Genomic DNA, 18424 nt, shown 5'->3' with positions numbered 1-18424 from the left:
TCGCCCACTGGCTCATTGACGCAATAGCTATGGCATATCATGCCCAAGATGTGCTGTCCCCGGTAGGGCTACGAGCCCATTCTTCCAGGGGTGTAGCAGCCTCCTGGGCCCTGGCCAGGGGTGCCTCTCTAACAGACATTTGCAGAGCAGCGGGCTGGGCAACACCCAACACCTTTGCGAGGTTCTACAACCTCCGGGTGGAACCGGTTTCGTCCCAGTTAGTGGCACGCAATACAAGCGGATAAGCCCGGGATAGCCGGCCGGGTGTATCGCTTGCACAAAGCACCTTTCACCTCCTCTGAGCTGAAGACATGCGTCATTAATTCCCAGTAGTGTTCACAAGTTTGTTCCCTGGTTGACTTCCTCCGAGCCCTGTGGCAGTCGAGTTTTCGGAGAGACTTCGTGCTAACTAAGTACATGTGCTAACTAAGAGCCCTGTTCTGGGGTAGGTGCTCTACATGTGGCGGTTCCCTGTAAGGTAACCCCATGCAATGTATATCTTCCGCTAATTTGTTTCCCTGTTGGCAAACTGTGTCTTCCTTGGGCAAAGCCCCCTCTGCCACAGTCTCCATTTTTGTAGTAACTCCTCCCCCATTGGGTAGGATCTACCATGAGACTTCTCCACATGACATACTTCCAACATAGTTCTGCAAGACCATGTGACGTATTTTTCACTTAAATATCCCCCCCACTCTCTGGGCGAGGTGTGGTCTCCGCGGTGTCCTTCCCTTGGGAGGGACACCCCCCAACTAGACCTGGTCGGCCCAGTCGGATATTCCCCCTTTTTTTAGGGAGTGAAAAAAATAGAAGGGGAAAAGAGGCCACGACTGGGCTAGCCTGTCTCTATCTTTTGGGTAGACGATTTGTCCCCAAAGTGCCGTTTGACACTCATAACTATGTTGGGGGAGGTTACGTGTCGGCCTGGTGCGCTGGCTACAAGGCACACAGTTGTCTGCCCATCACACACCGCCAGTTCACGTAACAGAATTCAGCCAGTTGTGGTGTTTTGTATAGGGACCCCTAGTGTCACTACATCAACACAATGTCGAGTGAGTGACAGATAGTGAACGTCCCGGTTACTTGCGTAACCTCCGTTCCCTGATGGAGGGAACAAGACGTTGTGTCCCTCCTGCCACAACGCTGAAATGGCCGGACCTTGTCTCGGCTCCTCAGCATAAAACCTGAATGAGTGGTTGCACGCCAGCTCCTTTTATACCCGTACGTCCGAGGGAGTGGCATGCAAATACCACTTGCCAATTTTCATTGGCCTTTTATCAAAGACCAGAGGTGTCTCAGGCTCCCAAGAGTGACCCCTAGTGTCACTACCTCGACACAACGTCGCGTTCCCTCCATCAGGGAACAGAGGTTACACAAGTAACCATGACGATCTGTGTCACATGAGAGTGAAAAAAACTGATTTTGGCCACATGAAGTTGTGGTATGAAAATAGCCTATGTCTCTGCCCACCCCTCTAGCAGACACAGCAAGATTTGTATGTAAGTAAAAATAGTGTTTATTAGAATACCGAACAGAAATGACCATGGTGTAGTTATACAGTACGCTTACTGTCTTTTTGTTCTCTCTCAGTCTTCCTCTTTCTGGCCTGTCCTCTTTCTTTCTTTGCTGTCTTCTCTGAACTGAAACAGGTGGAGTATTCATTATACATTAAAATATACAGAGGGCCAACTCTGATCCACTTGACTGCAGCCCTTCTTCCACCATTCACCTCATCATCAACCCTCCATCCCTCCTTAGTTCTCCTCATCCCTGTGTCTCCTTCCAGTCCACACTTGTTTGTGGACCGAAGGACTCTATTTTCACACCGAGCACATCACAGACACTGAAAGGAGGTTTTGTTTGTGCAGCACACTTCCTCTATCCCAACACTCTTCCAATAAGAAGAGAAAAAAATCCAGGAAACCTTTGTCTCTCTCTTTTTTTCTCTGTGTCTTTTTTTTCTGTTTTTGTTTGATCTGGCCCTGATTTTCACATTGTTGAATGCTGTTTTCTCTATATGGTTTTGAAAGAAAGGCCGAGACTCCACTTCAGAAAGGAGAATGAAAAGAGGTGTTGTTTTTAAATTAAACACATGAAATGAAAATTATGGCATCATTTACTCATCCTCATGTTGTTTAAAACCCCATAAAACTCTCTAGGAACACAAAAAGATACAGTATGTTAGGCAGAATTTTTCCACTTTCACTGTATGGAAAAAAGCATAACCATTTTTCAAAATGTCTCCTTTGTGTTTTATGGAGAAAATAAAATAAAACAGGTTTGGAAGGACATGACGGTGAGTAACACTGGAAAAAGAATGGCCATTTTTTGGGTGAACTATCCCTTTAAAATATAATTATTGGATGATAGCAGCATTATTTTATAGCGCTGTAAAAAAAGACATAAAAATAAAAAATTATAATAAAAAGCTTTTGCTTGAAAATCCAAGAAATGAAAATGTATGGCTTTATTCTGCTAGTCTTACATAGCCAGATTGTGGACTTAATGGACAGCATCATTTGTCCATTAGTAGACCAATGTGGGAAAAAAATGAATTCAAATAATGACATGGCATTGTCCACAAGCGGTTGTACAGGACATTCCAAACAACAGCAAAAAAAATAAATAAATAAATAACGCTAATATCAATACAACCTACAGTACCATGCCATTTGTCAGTGTGTCTTAAATGAAAGGCTGTTTGTCTATTTAAAAGAAAAAGGATGTATGCCCCTTCCAAACTTCCTGTTTCAATAGAAAATACATCACACAAAAGATTGTTTCATTCGTGAAAAATGGTAAAAAAAACAAAAAATGATCCTGCAAAATCCATGCACACAAAACCATAATTTGATTTGTAGTTCTCATCAAGGCTCGCTTCAGATGACCTGGAGAGCTGGAGTCTCTTTTTCCTTCTAGAATCATTTTCTAGTCCATATATCAATTTTTCAGAGTCGTTATCAACAGTAAGTCTTCTTTCGAAACTGAGATGCCCTTCTCCTGTCAGTATCACAAGAGCTTTAAGTGGACCACTGTCATCAGAGCTTCCAAACCTAGCATCAGGGTCTATATCTTCCTCTCTTTCCACACATCTCATGGAAGAACATGCCTTAATCCCTCATCAGGCCTCATAGGGGCCCAAATTGCTCTAAGTACTGGGTATTTCTTGAAGTGCTCTATTAACCCACCTGTAGAAGAGCCTCTTTTATTGGGTTCTAAAAGCATGTTTGGCCTCTGTTTGTCAGTACAGAAATAACAGCAAGAAATAGAGATATGCATAAATGTTCAAGGAGAATGGAATATATACTGATATAGAGAGCTCTCCACTCTCTGCTGCAGGTAAAAAAAAAGAATCTGGATTCTCAATTGGCATAGAAGAGTGTAATATTTTTGACCCAAATTTAATTCTTATTTCTAATAAAACAAATAAAAATATTAGGGTCAAAAGTTCTGTGCTTATAATGAACATAGATTTTCAAAACAAAGATACAGTTGTTGGTACATCCTAGTCTCAGCTTCAAATAGTCCACAGTCTATTCACTGACCAGGGGTGCGTTTCCCGTACAATGACTTAACTCATTTCATAACCACCATAATATAATGCATCATTGTAGAAATTAACTAGCTGGTCACGAATGCTTCCCGAAACCGTAGTAACTATGTTGCACATCCATTGTCTGAACCACATTGGTTGAGCTGTCGTTAATGATTGTCATTGTCGTTGCTGTCGTTAATGAGCTGTCGTTAATGAGCTGTCGTTGAGCTGTCGTTATTACTCAGGGGGTGGAGTAATAACTTCCGCAAATTTTAAGTTATATAGCTCATTTACATGTTCATCAGGAAGCTGTTTAGTGCGAGACAGCTGCTGAAGACAAAAAATGACAGATGCATTGTGCTGCAATAGTGGGGTTTCCCTGGACTTCAGTATTCCCCTGACACACTTGAGGATATATGCACATGCATACTATTCAAAAACATTTTAATGCCACATATGCATAAACATATTATACATATAAAAGTCATGTTTTCTGATAGAAACCGGACGTGATAAAGAGCTTTCTCTTATCAGCCTTAACGGCTGCACTTGCTTTTACGTGATATTTCAGAAGACATCTTTCTCCAAAACCCCGGAGTAAATAGTATATGGATGTAAACGTGGTCAAAGTTTTGACAGAATGGAATGTAAGATATAGAAGCCTCAGCGATGTCATATGATGCCACAAAGCAAACTAATAAGGAAATATGCTTCTAACCACTTGTAAAGAGCCATAGTTCTAACCACACAATTTTGCGATGCTGTACAACTTGCAGCAGAATTTAGCATCACTTTGATGTGTCCATCAATTATCTCTATAGCAGGTGAAGTTATGTTGGATGTTTTATGTATCTTAAAGGCAGGTGCAAAGAGCTTCTCACTGACACCATGCCATTAGCTATAAACTGCTCTTTTAATCATAACTAGGTGTGTTCATTTATGTGGTTCATTATTGAGCAAACAGAAAGAAGAAAGAGGGCCCTGGTCCTTTCGCTCTCCTCCTCTCTGCTCTCCACGCGAAGAAGTATCGATCCACTGGCTTGAAAATAACAACTTAGTTTGAGAAAGATAAATTAAACAGTGCCAAATAGCCAAATAGGCTGTGTTGAACATCTCAGCAAAGTAATACTTTAATTAAATTAGGAGAAGGACAACAAAGATGTTGTTATTTTTTTTGTTTTTTTGTTGTTGTTTTTTTTCTCACCACCTCTAGTTTGCCCTCCCTCTCTTTCTTCTCTTTCATGTCTGTCTTTCAGACAGCAGTAGTTTCCAGAGGTTGCTAGGTAACTGGGATAGGTTTAGTTCCCACTGGTCAGGGGGTTGTTGGCATGATGTGGTGAGTGCGTTGGGTTTTTGTTGGGTGCAAGGAGAGGAAGAGGAAACTGATGGACTTGGGAGATTTTAGACATCAAGGCAGGATGTTGAGCTTCTGTTCAAGGTTTGGCTGGTTAGCATGGCCACTTGCCCCAGTTGTAAATACCTTAACTACACCATCATGCTGCCAAAAATGTCTCTAATGACAGCTATTTAAAAGTAGCTGTGTATTCTGACTATTTTTATATATATATAGCAAACATTTTATTATATTATGGTAGATCATTTGCCAGGTTGACATTCTGCCTTTAATATCATAGCTCAGGCTAGTTGCTAGTGAAGGGTGGGGATCTGTCCATGTTCTTGTTGTCCGATCAGCCAATCAGCATTGCCATTTTCCTGCAGCCCCAGAGTAATTATGGCTTTCATGATTGTTTCAAAAAACCTGAATGCAGAGCTTAGTGTCAATTACAAATGAGCAAAGATAGTATCAAAAAACATATACTCCATGCAGGTCATAATATAACAGATAGCTGGTGTGCTATGAGGATATGTTCATACTTTCAGCCATGTTCTGTATTTCTTTCTGGCCCATTAGCTGGACATGCCAGAAGATGACAGCAGCAGGACCGGCCCTATCACTCTGCATGTGGCCCATGCTGAAGCTCACGCTAACTGACGGCTGTCAGTGTAAGCCCTCCCCGATGCCAGCACTTCCTCAGGGATAATTCTACTCCCCAACCTCCCAACCCACACACACAGAGTGTCATCACTCACAGTAGGAAGCACTCTGTCAAATTGAATGAAACTGTGTCTGCCGTAATGACAGGCACTGTGACGGCACCAGTATGTCACTGCAAGGGTCTCATGGATGTGGTTGGATGGATCAGTGTCATCCCAATGATCATTATATGTGTAATAGACTGGAGAGAGAGAAGGAGAGAGAGAGAAAATAATATGTGTCCTAGTGCTGTCCTGATTGTTGCCCATTCCACACACTTCAGCTAATGGCTGTATGATAAGCCGAGGGGCCTGAGGTGAATCTACATGTGACTTTTCATCATAGACACTTTAGATTTCACCTTTATTATAAAAACACTGATACATTATGACAAATCTCAGGGGAGGGAGCTCATAAAAAGTCAGACCTGAACTTTAAAGAAGTTGCCAAGATGTTGCTGATCAATCCTAGCTTGGTGTGACTTTGGGATGGGACTATCTGTTTGTTTGAACAATGGAAGATGGAAGGAGTGTTTAAAACGTACTCGAATGCAGTCATTATTATTGCAATTCTTTCCAGTCCCGCTAGTGTTGCAGAAATGAAGCACTTCACATTTAAACGAATATCTCTGAGACATTTCCTGTGTTGGTTATTTAATGGCTGTTTTTTATTCTGTTTGCAGTCTATTCGTGAGGTGACCGGCTATGTGCTTGTGGCGCTGAATCAGTTTGAATATCTGCCCTTGGAGAATCTTCGCATCATCCGCGGCACCAGGCTGTATGAAGACCGCTACGCTCTGGCTATCTTCCTCAACTACCGCAGAGATGGCAACTTTGGTCTCCGTCAACTCGGTCTCAAGAATCTCACAGGTATGAGTGCACAGGTCACATGATCTGTGTTCATTTATTAACAATTTAAACGTATTCCCCATTGCGAGTGTTTCTTGACTGAGCATAAAATGGCATCACTTTGATCGTAACATCTTTGTTATAGATGGTTTGTCAATTACTTTGAAATCCATTTTAATGCATCGTTCCCCTCTGGAATCCCTTGTGATTCATGCATCATATGAATAATGTCTGGCTAAGACTGTACAAGACCAGTCAAAAGTCAGGACATGGTTTACTGAATTTCTGTTTTTCATTATTATATAAACCTTTTGATCTAAAGCCTTTAAAAATATCTATATTTTTTATTTAGCATTTAGTGTTTTTATTATTTTTAATGACTGAGTTGGACCTGATGGTAAAGCAAAAGCAGCCAACAAATGCAGAGCATACATGGCAACTGCTTCAATACTGCAATCTAGGTAAAGGGTGGCTACATTGAATAAGCTAAAATCTAAAAGAGTTTTGATTTGTTTAACATTCTTCGATCACCACATCATTTGCATACTTCCATTCAGGGGTGGCCAGTGGCATAGACGATACTGTGAGTGGTTGCCTGATTATCATCAATTATTCACTTCATATTTATATATGTTAAATAATATTGATTAAAAAGCTTTGTTCCCTATATGTCACTCACTCGACGTTGTGTCGATGTAGTGACACTAGGGGTCACTCTTGGGAGCCCGAGACACCTCTGGTCTTTTATAAAATGCCAATGAAAATTGGCGAGTGGTATTTGCATGCCACTCCCCCGGACATACAGGTATAAAAGGAGCTGGTATGCAACCACTCATTCAGATTTTCTCTTCGGAGCCGAACGGTCATGCTCATTGAGCTGAATTACTACTGTTCATTCACCTCTGCTGGATCTGCCGGCACATTTCAGTGGCTTCTCCCTCCTCTGCACAGGTGCACTGCAGAGAATGCCCATGGGTGCTTCGGCAGAAAAAAGAGAATATATTTATTTCTCTAAAAGAGTATATTTCTCTAAAAGAGCAGCACACACGGAACGTCTTTTTAAAGACGCGTCTTTTTAAAGACGCCTTTCCGATTGTGCGTTATTCCTGGTTGTGGTCATTATCTCTCAACTTCGGATGGTCATGATCGCTGTCTTTCGTGTCTGGGCACGACCCACACAGAGGCAGCGTTTGTGGATGGTTCGTGTTCTCACTGCGAGAACATGACCATGGCAACGTTGCGGTCGCAGCTTGCTTTTCAGTTCCCCCACCCTCACAACCCTCGATGGCTGGGCAGCCAGGGGCTATACGGCGATTCCCCCGGTGGATAAGGCGCTCGCAGTGCACCTATGCCCGCAGAGCGCCGCCACCTGGCGCGGACATCCAAAGCTACCGTCCAAACCCTGTAGCTTCACATCGTCCCTGACGGCTAAAGCCTACAACACTGCTGGACAAGCTGACTCTGCCCTGCACGCCATGGCTCTCCTGCAGGTCTACCAAGCCAAGGCGCTAAAAGAATTGCACGAGGGTAGTTCTGCCCCAGATCTGATGCAGGAACTGCGCTCGGCGACAGACCTCACTCTCTAAGCGATGAAGGTCACGGCGCGGTCTCTCAGGCGGACGATGGCCACATTAGTGGTCCAGGAGCACCACCTTTGGCTCAAGCTGGTCGAGATGGGTGAGGCCAACAAGACACGGTTCCTTGCTGCCCCCATTTCCCAGGCTGGCCTATTCGGCGACACCGTGGAGGACATTGCCCAGCAGTTCTCGGCGGTGAAGAAGCAGATGGTGGCTGTCCGGCATATCCTGCCCCGGCGCGGCTCAACATCCCGCACACTGTCTGCTTGTCACCAAGGGTGTCCCCCTGCGGTGACTGCACCGGCTCCGCCGCAGCCCTCCCCTTTGGCCCAGCCCCGGCGTGGAGCCCACCACAGGAAGCAGACGCCACCCATCTCACAGTCGGCCGCTAAAAACCCACGGAGGTCATCAAAGCGCCCTTGAGACGGGCAACCCAGGGTCGAAGAAACCCACTCACCTGGAGCTGGTAAAAAGACCACTCCATCCCCCGGTGGAGGGCCGGGTGGAGAATTTTTTGTTGCCTTTTTGTTTGATTTCGCCACATGCCCAAGTGGCTGTGGTACCCAACAGTTCAGCAAAAGAGTGGTTTCCTTCTTCCCTGGGTCACATACCCAGTGTGCACGGTTGTCACCACAACTACCGTCCACGGGTTTTTCCTTGCAGGATTGGCACTCCAGCGGTGGTCTTCCCTCCCCTGAGCGCCCAGCTGTGGCACACAGCCGCCCCCGATGTGACAGTCTCCATGGGTTATGAGGACAGGCCTCTTCCTCCCCCATCCCAGGCTGTTCCGGGGGTGGTCACAAGGTGCCAGGTAAGTGCTTCGATATCCCTAGACTCAGCATGTACTTCCACGTATTGATCCTTCCTCAACACAGATCCTTCCTGCGATTTGCATTCGAGGGTCAGGCGTACCAGTACAAGGTCCTCCCTTTCAGCCTGTCCCTGTCTCCTCACGTCTTCACGAAGGTCACAGAGGCAGCCCTTGCCCCATTAAGGGAAGTGGGTATTCACATTCTGAACTATCTCAACGACTGGCTAATCCTAGCTCACTCTCAGAACATGTTGTGCGCACACAGGGACTTGGTGCTCTCACACCTCAGCCGACTAGGACTTCGGGTCAACTAGGAAAAGAGCAAGCTCCTCCTGGTTCAGAGCATCTCTTTCCTCGGTTTGGAGATGGACGCTCTTTGACAGCGCGTCTCACGAACGAGCGCGCCCAGTCAGTGCTGGCCTGTTTGAAGGCATTCAAACAGAAAACAACTATGTATATGGCATCCTCGGCAGTGGCCACCCCGCTCGGGTTGATGCATATGAGGCCGCTTCAGCACTGGCTCCAAACTCGAGTCCCAAGATGGGCATGGTGCCACGGGACACATCGCGTGGTCATCACACCGGTCTGTCACTGTTTTTTCAGCCCTTGGACCGACCTCTCGTTTCTACGGGCAGGTGTTCCTCTAGAACTGGTCTCCAGGTGCATCGCGGTCACGACAGACACCTCCAAAATAGGCTGGGGCGCTGTTTGCAATGGGCCTGTGGACGGGCCCATGACTGCATTGGCACATCAACTGCCTCGAGTTGTTGGCAATTCTGCTCGCCCTGCGGAGGTTTCGGCTGTTGATCCAGGGCAAGCACGTGTTAGTTCGGACAGACAACACAGCAACGGTAGCATATGTCAACCGCCAAGGTGGTCTGCGCTCTCGTTGTATGTCACAACTCGCCCACCGTCTCCTCCTCTGGAGTCAGCAGCACCTCAAGTCGTTGCGAGCCACTCACATCCCGGGTGACCTCAACTCTACAGCGGACACGCTGTCACAGCAGGTTACCCTCAGGGGAGAGTGGAGACTCCACCCTTAGGTGGTCCAGCTGATTTGGAGTCTATTCGGACAGGCACAGTTGGACCTGTTTGCCTCCCAAGAATCCTCCCACTGCCCGCTTTAGTATGCCCTGACCGAGGCCCCCCTCGGCATAGATGCACTGGCACACAGCTGGCCCCCTGTATTTCCCCCAGTGAGCCTACTTGCACAGACCCTGTGCAAGGTCAGGGAGGATGAGGAGCAGGTCATCCTGGTAGCACCCTACTGACACACCCAGACATGGTTCTCGGACCTCACACTCCTCGCGACAGACCCCCCCTGGCGAATTCCCCTGAGGAAGGACCTTCTTTCTCAGGGACGGGGCACCATCTAGCATCCGCAACCAGACCTCTCGAATCTCCATGTCTGGCCCCTGGACGGGATGCGGAAGACCTAAGCGGTCTACCAACCGCGGTGGTAGACATAATCACTCAGGCTAGGGCCCCCTCTATGTGGCGCCTGTATGCCTTTAAGTGGCGTCTGTTCGCTAAGTGGTGTTCTTCCCGACGGGAAGACCCCAGAGATGTGCAGTCGGATCAGTGCTTTCCTTCCTGCAGGAGAGGTTGGAAGGGCGGCTGTCCCCTTCCACCTTGAAGGTGTACGTTGCCGCCATAGCAGCACACCACGACGCAGTCGACGGTAAGTCCTTAGGGAAGCACGACCTGATCATCAGGTTCCTGAGAGGCGCCAGGAGGCTGAATCCCTCCAGACCACGCCTCGTTCCCTCATGGGACCACTCTGTAGTTCTTCAGGGTCTACAGAGAGCCCCCAGCCCTATCGTTGCTGTGTGCGGTGCGCACTTTACGCATCTATTTGGATCTCACGCAGAGCTTTAGGATCTCTGAGCAGCACTTTGTCTGCTTTGGTGCACAGCGGAAAGGAAGCACTGTCTCCACGCAGAGGATCGCCCACTGGCTCATTGACGCCATAGCTATGGCATATCACGCCCAGGACATGCCGCCCCCATTAGGGCTACAAGTCCATTCTATCAGGGGTGTAGTGGCCTCCTGGGCCCTGGCCAGGGGTGCCTCTCTAACAGACATTTGCAGAGCAGCAGGCTGGGCAACACCCAACACCTTTGCACGGTTCTACAACCTCCGGGTGGAACCGGTTTCATCCCAGGTAGTGGCACACAATACAAGCGGATAAGCCCGGGATAGCCGGCTGGGTGTATCGCTTGCACATAGCACCTTCCACCTCTTTTGAGCTGAAGAGGTGCGCCATTTATTCCCAGTAGTGTTCACAAACTATGTTCCCTGGTTGACTTCCTCCGAGCCCTGTGGCAGTCGAGTTTTCGGAGAGACTCGCTGCCGGCCCAGTATACATGCTAACTAAGAGCCCTGTTCTGGGGTAGGTGCTCCGCATGTGGCGGTTCCCTGTAAGGCAAACCCCATGCGATGCATATCTTCTGCTAATTCGTTTCCCTGTTGGCAAACTGCATCTTCCTTGGGCAGAGCCCCTCTGCCCCAGTCTCCATGTTTGTAGTAAATCCTCCCCCATTGGGTAGGATCTACCTTGAGACTCTCCACATGGTCGGCAAGACCATGTGATATCTTGCCGACCATGTGGTCTCCGCGGTGTCCTCCCCTTGGGAGGGACACCCCCCGACTAGACCTGGCGGCCCAGTCGGATAATCCCCCTTCTTTTTTAGGGAGTGGAAAAAAAGAAGGGGAAAAGAGGCCACGACTGGGTTAGCCTGTCTCTATCTTTTGGGTAATCGACTTGTCCCCAAAGGGCCGTTTGACACTCATAACTATGTTGGGGGAGGTTACATGTCGACCTGGTGTGCTGGCTACGAGGCACATGGTGGTCTGCCCGTCACACACTGCCAGTTCACGTTACACAGTTCAGCCAGTTGTGGCGTTCCTCATAGGGACCCCTTGTGTCATTACATCGACACAACGTCGAGTGAATGACAGATAGGGAATGTCCTGGTTACTTGCGTAACCTCCGTTCCCTGATGGAGGGAACGAGACGTTGTGTCCCTCCTGCCACAACGCTGAACTACCCACTGAAATGGCCAGAACTTGTCTCGGCTCCTCAGCATAAAACCTGAATGAGTGGTTGCATACCAGCTCCTTTTATACCCGTATGTCCGGGGGAGTGGCATGCAAATACCACTCGCCAATTTTCATTGGCCTTTTATCAAAGACCAGAGGTGTCTCGGGCTCCCAAGAGTGACCCCTAGTGTCATTACATCAACACAACGTCACATTCCCTCCATCAGGGAACGGAGGTTACGCAAGTAACCAGGATGTTTTTCTGCAATAAAATTTAGTTAAATTAAAAAATAATTGTTTCCATTGTTTCAGGGGGTGCCAATTTGAAATTTTGCCTAGGGTTAGGTTAACAGAGTCTGGGCCGGCGCTGCTTCCATACTTATGTTTCTTTGTTTTGATGACTGCTCATAATCTAAAATGTGAAAAACAGTAAAACAACAAAGAATGATGATGGTAGAGTACTGTATGTCTATTTTATACAAGCACAGCGATTTCACTCATTCTCACCTGTGTGATTCTGCAGTTGAAGGTTGTAAAATTGGTGAGTGCTTCGATCTTTTTCACAGGAAAGAGAGAGGGAGTACTTATGAATATGGATATCATACTAAATTGATTTCCTACAACTTCCATCAGAAATGCCCTTAGCTTCTATTCTATTTGAGCTGTTGGACTGAAAGGGACCAACACTGGCAGTGAAATACACCTAAATATCTGCACCTGAAATTGGATCCATAAATCTCAGTGAGCGATTTGGTGGGGAACCGCAGAGCTTGATGACAGCACTAGTCTCTCATTTGAAGTTTTTATTATAGTTTAGAGTTTTCACTTCTGCAGGAGATGTAAAGACTATATAAACATATAGATCTTTTGACTTTATGTAGCTTAATATAGAGCTTGAGAGACAGGTTACACTGGAGATAGTGCTTGCTTAGGAACACTTGACTTCAGATAATGGTTTGAACTACTGTATAAACTGTATATATTGTCAAATTTGACAGTTAGGATGCATCTGCTTATTCTTTATTATGACTATTTTCCACATTTTAGAATAATAGTAAAGTCATCAAAAAATATTTTGCCTAGATTAAACTTCTTTACTCAGTTGGCATTCTCTTAACCAAGGACATCTACATGAGATCCTTTTTAAACAGTATTGAAGGTGTTCCCATGCATACTGGATGCTTGTTGGCTAATCTTACAACTCCTTCTCCTAACAAATCCATTTCAGCTAGGTACAATGTATATTTGTCTACAATAATAATTTTAAGATCAACCTTTTATTTTTATTTTTTATTATTTTTTTATTTTTTTTATTTTTTATTTTTTACAATGACATAAAGCTTAAATTTAGTCAAATGTGTAAAAACAATTACTGGTAGTGTAACTATACAGTATTTACCGTATGCATTATACTGTACATTAAAGTTATGAAAGTCCTGCAACGTAGGCAGGAGAAGATTGTCAGAATTAGCACACTGATTTACATGTTGGAATTAGCAGCAGGGAACACATATAGTTGCCATTACTATAGGAGAAACATCGCCAAGCAGTGTACAGTATGTGTATTCATGTATGTGAATAAATAGACACATGATCATTAATTTTAATCTGTAATGTAATTTGAGTAAGCACTTTATAACCATATGATCTCTTATTCTTATGAAAAGAAAGAAAACAGTATATATTTTTTTTCATTTATATGGGAAAAAGGGAAAGACTTGGGGGTAAAAATCCTCTCTATGCAATGCTGTAAATCGTTTTTGTTTTCTTTTTTTTTTCTTTTTTTTTTTCTTTGACGGACCCTTTTATAACAGCCCTGCTCTCCATTTCACACCTCTGAATAGATTATACTTCACTATTCAATTACGTTTAATTGTAGCGTGTTAAAATGTTGTTCATTTCACTGCTAGGACGTATTTGCTGTACAGTACATACTCATTCAGATGTTTCTGTTTGTTTTTTATTTATGTAAGATGTACATCAGTAGATTTATTTAACAGCATGCCTCATCAATCTATGATCCCCCATGTAAAACACCAAACAAACACAACCCCCTGCAGAGACTGGCCTTGTAGTAAACAAACATTACGTACAAATGAGACTATAACTTCTAATTTGGCAAATGCATATTTCATCATTCAAAACAAGAGTTGGTCAGTTGAGGGTTTTGGCATGTTTTTTTTTTTTTTTTTTTTTTGTCTCAAAGTGTCGGCATGCTTACTACCTCAATGCTAAAGCAGGTTGCAAATGTCTTTCCCAGTATACCTGGCCATTGCTATTACACAGCATTTCTCTCTCCTCCATATTAGCTGAAAGCACTAGTGTAAGTGCATGGGCTTGACAATTAGCATGTACTCTTTCATAGCATTACCTTTACTGTACCTCCTGTTTTTCAGCCAAATCCACGACAACAGAAACTGTAGTAATTGCTGGAGGTGGTAGGACTTGCCTCTGTTGGTTTGTTATGGACCAATGCTACAATGCTGGAATTTTAATAGGACCAAAACTGTTTAAAATGCCATGAAGCCATGGTAGTCTTAACCAGTATACAGCATGGAGGCACTTACCACAGCTAGCCTTCAATGTGAGTAACCAGGAGGCAGGCTGTAATTGTAGTGTTGAAGAGTTGGTCTCAGAATTTGGCATGGGCAATGGCATTTTCATTTCAATCCAAGAAGTACTGAAGATTATAACAAACAATGCGTATAAACAAAACAGTAGAAAAATACATATGCACAGTCACAAACTTAAAGGTTTAGATTTTGAAAGGGATTTTAGCACAGAGTAACAATATATGGATCAGCCTAACAGAAAACCCCACGGTTCATACATGGCGCTGTTTTAAAGATCGCGGAAGCAACCATATGCGTGGCAGTGGAGGATGACATCATACATGATATTAAGATTGACAGGAGGAACGGACCAATGGCGAATGCCTGCGAACTTGAAAGAATAGAGAGAGAAAGAGAGAGAGAGAGAGAGTGCAACATGCAAGGTACACAAACTACACAGACCCATATACATGAACGTAACACAAGTAATATTAAGGTCAAGATCATTTACATTATTCATCTAGCAAGCATTTATATCCAAAGCAATTTACAGTGCAGTACTCAAGCTATACATTTTATCAGTATGTACATCCCTGGGAATCAAACCCATGATCTTGGCATTGCTATTGCCATGCTCTACCAGTTGAACTTCAGGAACATTGACTCACATTGTGATTCATCATGGGTTTAAAATGTTTTATAAATAGTCATTTAACACTATATTTAAAGCCAGTACAATTATTATTCAATTTAAAATTGTCAGAGTTCTCTTGTTTATCTATTGTTATTTCATTGACCAATTATAGAACACTGTCAATCTTAAATTTTTTTTTTAATTATTTAGAAGATTAATGCCATCATTTAGCACAATTCAGTCATTTAGCACAGGGGTCGGGAACCTTATTTCACTAAGGAGCCAATTTTTAAATTTTTGGTTGATGCATTTTTTCGAAAGAGCCGTAGCAAAAAAAAGTTCACTTCCCTATAGGGCTGGGCGATATGTAAAAGCTATTTTAATGATAATGATCTTAAAAAATATCCGATATCCAATTATATCATCAACACCCCTGCCAAGGGTCGGTGAATGGTTTTGCTTTATTGATTTGCTTTAAAAATGTAATTAATTTATTGAAACACGAAAAACTTAAAAGACTTTTCTAAATTCAAACTACACTTTAAACGAAATGAAAAAAGTAATTAAAATAACTAAGTGATAAAAAAATCGTATATAACCACCTCCCCAAATCCAAACATTTACCATCTCCAGTGTCCCCATTTGTCATCATGCAAGCATCCGTCAACAACAACAGGTGAAAAATTACTAATAGCCTACAAAAAGACAATTATAAATTTAAAGATAATAATAATAATCATATTAAATAAGCCTAATAAATTCCTTTGTGTTCCCAAAATAATGCTGCCAAATGTGTGTTTTTGTATTATTTTAGGATTTAATCACTTTCGTCTTTGTTTCTTTAATAGCAAGATATATACTACTGAACCTGTAGAGTTGCATTCACAATGCATAGGAGCAAACTGCTCCGTGGAAATAAAGTGAACTAAACTCACAGCACCTCCTGAGATGATTGGAGATCATTTGCTGCATTCTCATAGATGACATTATTCTTGCAAACAGTTTTAGATGAATGAAACAGAGAAAAAGGAATGACAACTCTTTACATGCGTGTGTTCAACGAGACAGGGTCCTGCTGCACGCCTCCAAACAAACAGTGAATCAGACACGAGCAATGATGGCTTTTCTTTTGTCTGTTTTTATATAATAAAATATAATAACATATCTTCAAACACATGTCTTGTGTCTAACATCATGCCTCACTCCAAGACGTCTTGCAGGTCACCTGCCTGTTGCGGGTAGATGAGCAAAATTACATGAAATACTGCATTTGGTTCTTCAAAATATAGCATAATCACACGTTTCTTCAAACACGCGTCCTCCACAGTGGCTGGTCCATCAGCAAAATTTCCCGCCACTGCACATGCAAAATCTGCATTTGGCGGGTGTTAATTTCAAACCTTTTTCACCAGGAGAAGGCTGAACAACAAATTTGGGAGAAAGGAAATCAAAACAGTGTCATTGACTTCAAGCTTTGCAATCGCACCCACACTATCTGCAGGAAAATTATCTCTATAAAGTTTTAAACGATCATGTGTGTCACGACACAACACAGACACAGAAGAAGGGTTGAACACAATAGCTGAAGCTTTATTGATGAAGAAAATCATTAGGTAAGTCAAACGTTATAGGAGAGATCGGTAACTTAACTTCAATGACAGAGGTAGTGTTTGCAGGGTGTTTGCAGAAGGAGAGCCAATCCAGGAAGTTAGAGGAAGAAGATGAGTCCTTGGGATCGCGGAGATGAGGAATATTGGGTAAACGACTGGAGCTTCGTGTACGTAGGAAGAGCAGGTAAGTCTGAGTGTTCCTTGCGAAGACTAGACAAGAATGGAGTGGCGGGGTGAGTATTTATAGGGGTGACAATTGAGTGCTGGATTGGGCGCAGGTGTGAGTGATTAGTGCTTCAGGGAGAGAGAGCGGAGTGTGGAGTGAGAGAGGGAGTCCAGTGTGGATGTGACAGAATCCCCCCCCCCCAAAGGGCGACTCTTGGCGCCCAAAGATGGATGAGCAGGGCAGGAAGGAACAGATGATAGGGAAGGATCCAGGAGGCTATTATGAGACCAAGGATGAAGAGGCCTGGGAGGCGACCGCATGGCAGGGACTGGGTCAGGAGGCCTGGGAGGCGGCCACAGGGCAGGGACTGTGTTAGGAGGCCTGGGAGACAGCCACATGGCAATGACTGAGTCAGGAGGCCTGGGAGGTGGAGCCATAGGCGGATCCGGAAGCAGGGCAACTGGAGTAAGGGTTGGAAGTTTAGGAGGTGGAGACTGTGGTGAAGCAGGCTGAATCGTAGGAGGTGGAGTTTTTGGGGTTGAGGGTGGAGTCGAGGGAGGCTTGACGTAGGCAGGTGGAGCAACAGGAGTAGGGATAAGAGGTTTAGGAGGTGGAGACCATGGTGGAGCGGACTGAGTCGTAGGAGGTGGGGATCCAGGGATTGAGGACGGAGCCGTGGAAGACACTGAGTGCGGAGCCGTGGAAGGGTCGACTAAGGCAGGTGGAGCTGAGAGAGGCTCGACGAAGGCATGCGGAGCCAGGAGAGGTTTGACGGGCGGAGCCATGGAAGGCGGAGCCACGGAAGGCTCGAGGGGTGGAGCCAAGGAAGGTGGAGCAGTGAGAGGCTCGAGGGGCGAAGCCGTGGAAGGTGGAGCCATGAGAGGCGGAGCTATGGGAGGCAGAGCCGTGAGAGGTTCAGGGGCGAAGCCATGGGAGGCGGAGCCATGGGAGGCTCGAGGGGTGGAGCCGTGGAAGGCTTGAATGAATGAATGAATGAATGAATGTTACATTTATATAGCGCTTTTCTGACACTACACTCAAAGTGCTTTACACAGTGAACAGGGGACTCTCCTCAACAACCATCAGTGTGCAGCATCCACCAGGATGATGTGACGGAAGCCATAGTGCACCAGTATGCTCACCACACACCAGCTATTGGTGGAGAGAAGAGTGGAGTGATGAGCCAGTTAATGGATGGGGATAATTAGGAAGCCATGATTGATAAGGGCCAATGGGGGGAATTTGGCCAGGATATTTTTTAATGACCACAGAGAGTCAGGACCTCGGTTTTATGTCTCATCCAAAGGATGGTGCCTTTTTACAGTATAGTGTCCCCATCACTATACTGGGAATTTGGACCTACACAGTCCACAGGGTGAGCACCCCCTTCTGGACTCCCTAATACCTCTTCCAGCAGTAACCTTAGTTTTCCCAGGAGGTCTCCCATCCAGGCAGGCATTGGCATGGGTGCTGGCTCATTTACCGTGGCGGGCATGGGCACTGGCTCATTAACCGTGGCGGGCATGGGCACTGGCTAGTTTATCGTGGCAGGCATGGGTGCTGATAACCCTTGAGGAATGGCCTTCATCGCCGAACACACCGACATCAGTGGGGGAT

The 18424-nt window shown here is 45.0% G+C and overlaps 1 protein-coding gene across 1 annotated transcript in view; it reads left to right on the top strand.

Annotated features, from left to right (window-relative positions):
• LOC127448480 (receptor tyrosine-protein kinase erbB-4-like) overlaps positions 1-18424 on the top strand; it is a 555442-nt gene that overhangs the window by 324759 nt on the left and 212259 nt on the right. Inside the window, exon 3 of the mRNA XM_051711045.1 lies at positions 6250-6436. Within this exon, the coding sequence (XP_051567005.1) occupies positions 6250-6436 (187 nt within the window). The remainder of the gene's footprint in view (positions 1-6249; positions 6437-18424) is intronic.

This window comes from Myxocyprinus asiaticus, chromosome 11 (assembly GCF_019703515.2).
Source record: "Myxocyprinus asiaticus isolate MX2 ecotype Aquarium Trade chromosome 11, UBuf_Myxa_2, whole genome shotgun sequence".
Taxonomy (NCBI): Eukaryota; Metazoa; Chordata; class Actinopteri; order Cypriniformes; family Catostomidae; genus Myxocyprinus; species Myxocyprinus asiaticus.
The sequence above is the reverse complement of the archived record's forward strand: the minus strand, read 5'-3'. Positions and strand labels throughout refer to the sequence as shown.